Source organism: Galeopterus variegatus, unplaced genomic scaffold (assembly GCF_000696425.1).
Source record: "Galeopterus variegatus unplaced genomic scaffold, G_variegatus-3.0.2 Scaffold6060, whole genome shotgun sequence".
NCBI classification, from domain to species: domain Eukaryota; kingdom Metazoa; phylum Chordata; class Mammalia; order Dermoptera; family Cynocephalidae; genus Galeopterus; species Galeopterus variegatus.
Window position 1 is genome coordinate 1 of NW_007732171.1, and position 9,960 is coordinate 9,960.

General features: G+C 50.1%; 1 protein-coding gene across 1 annotated transcript in view; it reads right to left on the reverse strand.

Moving 5' to 3' along the window:
* Positions 1 to 607: 607 nt before the first annotated feature.
* Positions 608 to 9,960, reverse strand: part of LOC103605762 (GRAM domain-containing protein 1B-like) — a gene marked incomplete at its 3' end in the record, with an annotated part of 31,392 nt that continues 22,039 nt past the window's right edge. Inside the window, exons 8-14 of the mRNA XM_008590387.1 lie at positions 9,452 to 9,532; positions 6,285 to 6,400; positions 5,231 to 5,267; positions 4,968 to 5,157; positions 2,132 to 2,275; positions 1,023 to 1,141; positions 608 to 750 (exon numbers count right to left, since the gene is read on the reverse strand). Of these exons, the coding sequence (XP_008588609.1) occupies positions 608 to 750; positions 1,023 to 1,141; positions 2,132 to 2,275; positions 4,968 to 5,157; positions 5,231 to 5,267; positions 6,285 to 6,400; positions 9,452 to 9,532 (830 nt within the window). The remainder of the gene's footprint in view (positions 751 to 1,022; positions 1,142 to 2,131; positions 2,276 to 4,967; positions 5,158 to 5,230; positions 5,268 to 6,284; positions 6,401 to 9,451; positions 9,533 to 9,960) is intronic.

The window sequence follows — 9,960 nt, forward strand, 5'->3', positions numbered from 1 at the left end:
GGCAGGAGCGCTGCCGCGCTTCCCAAGCGGCGCACTATCCAGTGTGCCACCGGGCCGGCCCTCAATCAACGTTTTCTGAACTCTGACATGTGCAGGCCCTGTACTGAGTGCTGGGAATAAAGTGGAGAATGGAAAGGGACTCCTGCTCTCCAGGAGCTCACTGTTGAACAGGGAGACGGGCAGTAAATCTCCACGCTCACGGCAGGGGAAGGAGCAGAGCTCTGCGCTCCCAAGACCTGCATTTCAGCACTTACTAGGAACGTGACACACAGCAAAGTTACTTAGCTTATGGGAGCCTCAGTCTCCCTATCTGAAAAATGAAAATAATCCACTTCCTTGGGTCATTCTAAAGATTCCTGTGAACACAGGTAAAGCATCTACACGGTACTATATAAACCACAGAAAATAAATAGCAGTAGTTATAAAATTTCACTAAAGAGATGCCCAGAGTGGGAAGGTGGGGAGTCTCAGAAGGCTTCAGAGAGAAGGCAGAATAAAGAAAGAGGCGGCAGGCAAATCCACCGCACCCCTGCTTCCCCTCAGGAGCAGACGAACGCACTGTCACTAGGGTCCCTCTGCACCCCCTCGGGCCCTGCGCACACCGCACCTGAGTCGACTCTTGTTTCGAGCCACGCGGGTGAGCGTGTAGCGGTTGATGGTGTAGAAGTAGTCGTGGTACGGCACGTCGTGGGTGAGGACTTCGGCGTCGATCACGTAACACTCACTCTCCTGGCTCCCCTTGTACAACGTCTGCGGGCAGGAAAGGTCCATTGGACAAAACGGCGGAGCGGCAGGACAGGCAAACCACCTTCTGCACCGCCCCCCCCCACCCCCACCCACCGCACGACTTCTGGATGGAAGACCTGAACCACTGTTCATGAAGCATCCAGACACGCAAGATGCTGCTGCTTCCACGCTGGGCACCTGCCCCCGGAAACTTTTCTGCCTAACATCTGTCCTTCATCCTTCGCGGCAGCACAGAGGACCCTCCGGCCCCTATGCCTCTGCCTCTCTGCCCTCACCTGTGTCTCCCTGACAGTGGCAGTTTTGGGAGCCAGAGGGTTGGTAAGGGTGATGGTGTAGAGAATCACTCGGCTCTGGTTTCCGTTCTCTTCCTTTTTCCACGGATGGAAGATGATATCTGAGGGTAGAGAAGAGCCCTGGGATCAGGGAGGGAAAGCAGCTCCCCATCTCCACATCTAAACTTCCCCTGCAAGTGAACTTTTCCTGACTGTGCTGACTATCGACAGGCCCCAAAAGGAAGCCAATGGGAGCCCGAGGGCCAGGGGAGGAGGGTGGGAGGAGGGGGAGTTGGAGCAGAAAGAGGCTCATTGTAGCAATGCCGAAATTCTACACAAGGCTCCATAACGCTGATTGTTCCTGGGGCTGGGGCAGGAGGTCCTGGGGCCACCTACGGGGATGAGGGCAACACTGGAGCTACTGTGGCGAGGGCCTAGGATCCCTTGGGAACAAGTCTCCTCCTCTAAGGCACGACCTCCCTGTGCCCTCAACACATCCTCTTCCCAGCACTGGGGCCCAATGATGACCAGATGCTCTTCACAGAGTGGGTGTGTAGCAGCCCTGCTAGGCCAGAGCCTAGTGACTGCAGAGGGAAGAATGGGGGCTAGGGGATGAGACAGAGGCACAGAGTGGAAACATATGAACCCCCAGAGTCCTACATCTGCATCCCAGCTCGGCCCCTTCTTAGCTGCATGACCTTGGGCAAGTGGTAATAGTCTGAGTTTCAACTTCCTCATCAATCCGGGGGTCACAATGCCCACACAAAGAGCAGCCATGAGGACTACATGACATTGTGCCACATGCTTGGCATGGAGTGGGGGCCTCCCAGCAAGTGGGAGCTGCTGCCCTTTACTGGATGGTAAGCCCAGTGAGGGCAGAGACCGAGCAGGTCCTGCTCACTGACGAGTCTTTGGGGCCTGGTGCACAAGGGGGAAGGAGAGAGCAGCAGTCCCCGAGGGAGCTCCAGAACCACATAAGGCCAGAAAGAGGTGTCTGGGCCATCAGGTGGCCTGGAGAAGGAGGGTGCATGGAAAGAAAGGAAAGGGAGCAAATGTAGAGAGATGGGTGGACAGAGAGGGAGGGATGCAGGGACCAGCCTGGCAGAAGGAACCTGAGAAGCGCCGCTGCTCCATGAAGTCCCGCTGGAAGGGCGAGTTGGTGAAGAGGAGGTCGTAGAGCTTGTCCACGCTGAAGTTGAAGACTTCATTCACGAACTGCCGGCCATTCAGGTCCTCATAGAAGGCCTGCACCTCCCCTGCACAGATGAAATGACGAGGACAGAAACAGTGACGGTGGGGAGCAGGGCACCCCCAAGACACCCCCAGGACATCCCCAGAGCACCATGTTTCTGGCTGATGCAGGCACATGGAGTGGGGCAGCTGTGCTCGTAGGCTTTGCTGTTTATAACTCTGCTCAGTCTTTCCTTTGCTGGGATGCATATTGTTTACTATACAGGTTGCCCATCCCAAATCTGAAAATCCAAAATCTGAAATAATCCAAAACCTAAAATACTCAAAAACCTGAAACTTTTTGAGCACCAACGTGACACTCAATGAAATTGCTCATTGAAGTACTTCTGATTCTGGATTTTCAGATTAGGGATGCTCAGCTGGTAAGTATGATGCAATTATTCCAAAATCCAAAAAAAAAAAATCTGAATCCGAAACGCTTCTGGTCCCAAGCATTTTGGATAAGGGATACCCAACCTGTACCTGGCACTGTGTTTATTCATCCCTTGCAAAGAGTTTGGGATGACTATTTGCTTTTACACTTTCAAACCCCCCTAATTAAGTTGATCTTAGACTAAAATTCAAACAAATCACTACTTCCTAAGGATGCCTGATCTGAAGGATGGTTCATCAAGAGTCTATAAGTTATCCACAATTGACAACAAATGGCATTAAAATCCATGGCATAGGTGTGTTCAAGGGACATTGATTAATCTTGAATAATCTGTTTATAGAAAAGTTTCTAAGGCTGGGGCTGTTCCAATGGGCTGTGATCCCTAACTGTACAAGGTCTGCTCTCCTTCTACAGCGCAGTTTATTTCCCCCATGATTTCAATACCTCCCCCTTTTAAAGGTTTGATTACAGCTTTATTGTAGCAAAAGAATACAAATCAGAATGAGCCAAGGTGAGAGGCACAAAGAGCAAGGTCTGTGAGGGTCTCAAAAGTGACATTTCCCTCTTTCTCAGGGATGCCACATTACCATTGATGTGTGACAATCTGCAGAATATTGCCCACCAGGGAGTTCCCCTGTAGTCTTCTGAATTTTCTATCTGTTACAGGGTAATGTGTTTGAGGTCCAGGTGAATTGCTAAAGCCTCAGCACTTCTCCCCGCCCTGGGCCACCTCCACAGTCCCTAATTATTGCCCCTGCATGAGCTGATATGTGATCTCAAGTAGGAGGCTGACATTTCTGACACCCTGGGACCCTGAGCAGACCAGGAAGAACTTGGGAGTGTCCTACAGGGTCAGTGCCTATGAGTACACAGATGGGGCCCAGTACAAGTGCAGTGCTGGGAGTATTCACATCTTAGTGTACGTGAATGGCACCCTGTTATTAGGCAGTCCCCAACTCATGCAGTCATTTGCACTGGCCCTGAATCCCAGATGGGGTGGACAAGCCAACCGAAGGTTAGAAGACTACTGCCGGTGACCTTTCAGAGAGAGAGCCCAGAGATGAACAAGTGAACACTGTCTGCATCTGCTCACTAGTCAAAACCCAATTCACCAATTCAATGGAGGAAAACAATCAACCGATTTCATGAGCCGGTGACCTTTCAGAGAGAGAGCCCAGAGATGAACAAGTGAACACTGTCTGCATCGGCTCACTAGTCAAAACCCAATTCACCAATTCAATGGAGGAAAACAATCAACCGATTTCATGACTACTGAGAATCTGTCCTCTCTCTGTGGAATATAGGAAGCAGCATGCTCCTGAGAGATGTCCTAGAATCTGACGCTGTGCAGGAGTGACATAAGAAGCTATCTACTCAGAATAACTACAGGGCAGGGGAGTCTCCAAAGTCTCCCCGACCCAGCAACACGTTTTCTTCTAGCCTTGCCTAAATACCCCACGCTGGAGTCACCAACGAATTTTGCAGCTATCTTGAGGAAGCTTCTATTAAAACCCAATCATTTCCATCGAGCAGTGACTGGCACCTTCCCTGTGGTACATAAACACTGCCTTGCCTTGCGTGTCTGTGAGGGACGGAGCTGCGAGGAAGCCAGCGTCAACAGGGGTACATTTAGTGATGACACCGGATGGCAGAACAAAGCATTACCTGCTGAGTAAGAAAGACAAGTACGAGTAGGGAAAGATGAGGATCCTGCAGTGAAAGCCTGAAAAAATGGATGGATGCTGCTGTGGACTGAACTGTGTCTCCCAAAGTCCAGGTATTAGAAACTTAACCCCCACTGTGACAGTGTTAAGAAGGTGGGAAGTCCTATTACGGTAATTGGAAGGTGGGGCCTTGAAGAGGTGATTAGATTGTGGGCCATGCCCTGGTGAATGGACTAATCCACATGATGGTTTAATGGTGGTCATGGGTATGGTTCTGAGGGCTTTACAACAAGAGCCAGTGAGGAGGTTAGTCTCTCTTGCTTCTGCCTTTCTTGCAATGTGATACCCTGTGTCACCAAAGTCACCACCAAAGAAGGCCTCACCGTAAGTGTTCCCTGGACTTTGGGCTTCCCAGCCTCCAAACTGTACATGGTAAATATTGTTTCCTTACAAATTACTCACTTTCAGGTATTTCTGTTATAAGCAACAGAAACGGACTAATAGAGATGATAATAACAAAAGTACCTTTTTGTAAAAAAAACTGTTACCCACACTTCCACCAGGACCTAGAGATGGGCTCTAGTCCCACAAAGAGACCTGCTTTTATCCTTCAAAATGCAGAGGGGAAGGGCCACTCTGGAGCAATTTTCAAATGCCCACCTTCATCGTGGGTGTCAGAAGAGTCGCTGAGCTCAGTGGGGATGTCCTCATTGTCATTGAAGTCCAATGAAGGGGAGGTCACAGGTGCGATGATCTCAATCTTCTCCCCTATGATGTTGTCAATGGTGAGCTCCTTCTCCAGGGACCCGTCACCCTCCAGCACCTCCTCCTCCAGGGGCAGGCCATCAAACTGCAGGGGAGACAGAAGAGTCACCCACCGGGGCAGCCTGCTCTGATCTAGTCTCCAAAGAAAGATTTGGGACCTGGCCTTGGAAGCCCTCACATTCCCCACATAGCACTCTGCTCAAGAGGTGGGCTGGAGTCGTGCTCTGGGGTTTTTTCCCAGCTCTGCCTCAGGAACCAGTGCCACTGCCCTTCTGGTGCTGGCCATTCGAATAGCACCACTAGCTCCACGAGCCCCACGCCTCACAGGCAGAGTCGGCTCCTCCAGTTCCAGTTCCTTTCCTGCAGCCACACCCCCACCATGCTAAACAATGTCAGCCTGCCTCTAGGCAGTGCCCTTTTTTCCTAGGACCTGCAAAAGGCTTCATAAGCATTTTAAAATTCACTCTCCCATTAGCCCTAGAAGGGAACTGACACAATTCTTTATATTCTAAAGATAACCTCAGAGACAGAAAATAAAGTCTAGGCATCAAACAAATGATATTTTCATTTTAAGACCAGATGGTCTGACCCCTAGGCTGCTGGAATGACAAGGCTCCCTTTTCTGGGAGTGCTTTCCTGAGGAACCCCACCCATCCTTGTAGCTGCCAGTGCAGGACCCAACCCTCCCTCTCCCTCTTCCTTCATCAAGGTTCTATCTCCTCTTAGGCGTTTTTATAGCTTCCCCGAAGTCTAGCACAGTGGGAAAATAAGCCTGTGCATATACTAGGAACTCGACAGAAATTAATCAAATGAGCAAATAAACAATGCACAGTTCTACATTCATGCATGACTTTGACCTCAGGTCAAGGCAGCAAAAAAACAAAACAAAACAAAAAATGTGGAATAGTCGTCCACCAGAGGGGCTGATCTGGAGCAGCCTACAAAGGGCAACATTCACAAAACGGACTTGAAATCACTTTCATTTGCTCAGAAGTCAATCCAAACTGTGTCCCCTAAGCACTTGGAACCCAGCTCTGCATCCTGGGACTATAACACTAGAATATAGTTCCCCCTGTCTGGAATGTTCTTCCGCAGGTGCCCCGGACCCCAGCTCTCTCCCTTGCTTCCTTGGGGCCTTCCTCGGAGCCACGTTCCCAGAGAGGCCCTCACCATTCCCCTTCTCCGGGCGGCACCACCCTCTGCCGTGCTCACCCCATTGTGTTGAAGTCGTCATCAGGGGGCACGTAGTCCTCGTCATCACTGGTCAGGCCCAGCTCCGTCCCGTAGCACTGATGAACGAAGTGCCACAGCTCCTTGGGGCACAGGGGCTGCAGGAAGAGAGGAAGCGGCTCTGGTCCTTCCTTCCTCAGGTCCCCCATTCCGCACAGAGGCACTGAGCCAGGCTGGCTCCCCTGGGGGGCAGGAGAAGTCAAACTACTTTCCCCCCATGTGAACCAGAGGAGAGCTGCCACCTCTATGACAATTCCACCTGCCTCGAGGGTCTCAGCAAGATGCCAATCTTCTGTTAGGAATGTGGATTGCAGCAGAGCCAGGAACCTGGCCCTTCCTCGCCTGTTCCCTCAACAGAGGTTTGCAGAATGGGACCTACTGGCCCCTGAGGATGGTGACTGCCCCACTTTCTGCTCCTATTGAAGAGGTCCAGCATTAAGTGGAATAAACCCATGTTACTCTGGGGCCAAGGGGGATCACAGAGCTTCTGATGTGAAGTCTGAATGAGCTCCCAGAGGAGACCTCGCCTCCCACCCACTGCAAAAATCTTCCTTTATAGTAATTGTGGCCACACAGTCCTCCCTGAATCACTTCCAAGAACAAGGGTAGATGATCTCAGGGGTGTCCTATTCCATAGCTGGACAGTTCCTGTGATTAGAAAGTGTCCTACGGGCCGGCCAGGTGGCGCACTGGATAGTGCGCCGCTTGGGAAGCGCGGCGGCGCTCCCGCCCGAGGGTTCGGATCCCACATACAGACCGGTTCCCGCTCACTGGTTGAGCGAGGCGCGGGAGCAACGTCGAGGGCTGCGATCCCGTTGCTGGTCCCCGGTCCGGTACGGGGGCAACATTGAGGGTTGCGATCCGTTGCCGGACACGGAAAAAGACAAAAAAAAAAAAAAGAAAGTGTCCTACATTCTGTTTAAGGGGCTTCAAGGTCACCTCATCCAACCCTCTCTCGACTACTAAATAATACTTCCTTCTTAGCTCTGAAGTGGAATCAGTTTGCTGACCGGATGTCTATATGTCCTCCCTAAAAGCACTGACCGAGGAAAAGTTAGTTCTCATGGGGCTCAGAGTTTCTGGAGAGAAGCAAAGGAATATCAGAGAGCTAAGGTCAGAGTCTCAGATTTCAAGTAGGGGAGAAAGCGGTAGCAACAAGTATGTGAAAAAGAGGGCAGGAGCAAGAAAAACAGAAGCAAGTCATGACTTTAAAAAAAAAAAAAAATCAAACATAAAGAACGCTTTCACCAGTAGACTTCATAAACAATCTGAGAGCTGCTACGCCTGTCCTTTCAAGGTATGACTTAAGAAGCAGGCAGGACCCCATGAGCCAGCGTTCCGGTTCTACAATTAAGGAGAACTGCTTGGAAGAGTAGAGCCAGGACCCTGTCTCTGGGCTGGCTGGGTTTGGGGGTGGATGCTCTCTGTGCTGACCCTCGCAGTGCCCGAGGGAGGCATCTCCTTCTCCTTTATCGCGACCTCCCTGTCCTGTCTCTGGCCTTTGTGTATGCCATTCATCCTGTCTGGGACGCACCTACCTCTCTGCCAAATCATGTGCTAGCTGGCTTCTCCAGGCAGACTTCCCGGGCCCATTCCACCTGGCTCAGCTTGTCTGACCACAGTTGGGACAAGCACAATTAGCAGACCCTCTTCAGCAAGCAGACTCCTTAAAAATATTTCATGAGGGCATTTGCAAACCATATGGATGACCCTGTGTTTATTCAGAAATGACAGCAGTTGTGAACTAAAAATTCACACCTGCCAGTGGAGACTCAAACACACTATCATTTCACTGCTAGCGATGGCTAACAAAGACGGAAGATCTCAGCTCAAATAACTTCTCAGGATTTATACAAGGGCTGAAGACTCTCAGATTAGAAGAAACTCTAAATAATAAATCTACTTAATTTTCTTTAGATAGTAATAAGTTTGGGCTAAAGTCAAGGCAAATATGCACATATATATAAATTCATACATGTATATATAAAATCGATATGTATGAATTTATATATATATTTAGCTAACCCTGGAGAAAAATTATATATATAATTTTTTCTTACATCTCTTTCTCTGGCTTGGAGACAGTTTCTCAACACCTCACTGCATCTGAGTGGAAACTGTCTAAGGGCAGGGACCATGACATGGCCTTCATCTGAGTCTCCTTGCAGTGTAGTTCAAACACTTGAGTAGTCAGTGGCTGTCTGTGTTAACTGCATTTTCTCATTTTCTCTAAGGGCAGGGACCATGACATGGCCTTCATCTGAGTCTCCTCACAGTGTAGTTCAAACACTTGAGTAGTCAGTGGCTGTCTGTGTTAACTGCATTTTCTCATTTTCTGTATTTCTGATGGCCTGGCATCTGGGGCCCTGCTGACTGGGGAGAAACCTCCTAGGGTTAGCAAATTCCTAGAGATAGAAAACAACTGATCCCAGAGCATGCTTTTCATATACAACCAGCCAATCCAAAGCCCATACCACCCAACTTGCCCTAGATTTAGCTCCAGACCATATCCTCCTGCCCTAATTACCCCAAGGCCAGGTACCAGGCAACTAGAGACAGACCTTATACCCTGAAGCCTGCTGAAATTATTCAGACTAGCCAATCCTAAACCTGCTTGCCCTGCTTTGCCTATTCCTTCCCACAAAAACCGTAATAAACACTCCTGCCAGTGTTTTTCCCTTGCTCCCTCTGCCTCCTGACCAGCCCTGGTGTTTCCCCATGTGGCTGTGTTTGGCATGCTGTGCCTCCTGTTTCTGGGGGTCTATGGATATAAAAACTTCTTCCTTCATGACAGTCATTTCTGTGACTGCATGTCTCTCACCATACCTGATTAAAACAAATCCTGGTGCATTTTAAAATGGTGGAACTGAAGTGCCTAAGGCCAATGAGCACCTTACTCCTGGTAGCTTTGAGACCGTTCACATAGAAGATATGCTACTTCTAGGACTCAGATGAATGTACCCGTGGGAGAACACGTCACTCACCCAAGTCTGTGGGATTTCCAGAACGATGAGGAGATGTGGGCTTCTTTGGTGCTGGCCAATGCCCCGGTAAAAGCAATCTCTCCATGGGGCCCACACCCAAGGGGAAAGAACACTCTGGATGGATATGCATCCTGAGGCTGAAGGACGCAGCTGGGCAGTGCTTACCTTTTCAAGGAGAGCATTCTGCCAGAGCCGGAACATCATCATATACGTCCTGTCCCGGGCTCCAAATGAAGTGAAAAAGTGCTAGATTGGAAGAGAAAATGACAAGAAGAGTCTGTTAAGACATAACGAACGAAGACATGGTCCTCCTTCCTTTACAAAAAGATATTACTTCATCCTCAAGTACAGATGACTCATTTATCCATGATCACAGCACAGGCACTTGAGTGATGGGTGTCAGCACACTGGGGACCTAGGAACCTGGGACCTCAAAATCTTCACTGTGATCAAGTCCTTCCATTTTTTTTTTTTTCCTTTTTTGTCTTTTATCGTGTCCGGCAACGGATTGCAACCCTCAGTGTCACGCCCGTACCGGACTGGGACCGGCAACGGGATCGCAACCCTCGGTGTTGCTCCCACACCTCGCTCAGCCAGTGAGCGGGAACCGGTCCGCAGGTGGGATCCGAACCCTCGGCGGGAGCGCCGCCACGCTCCCAAGCAGCGCACTGTAG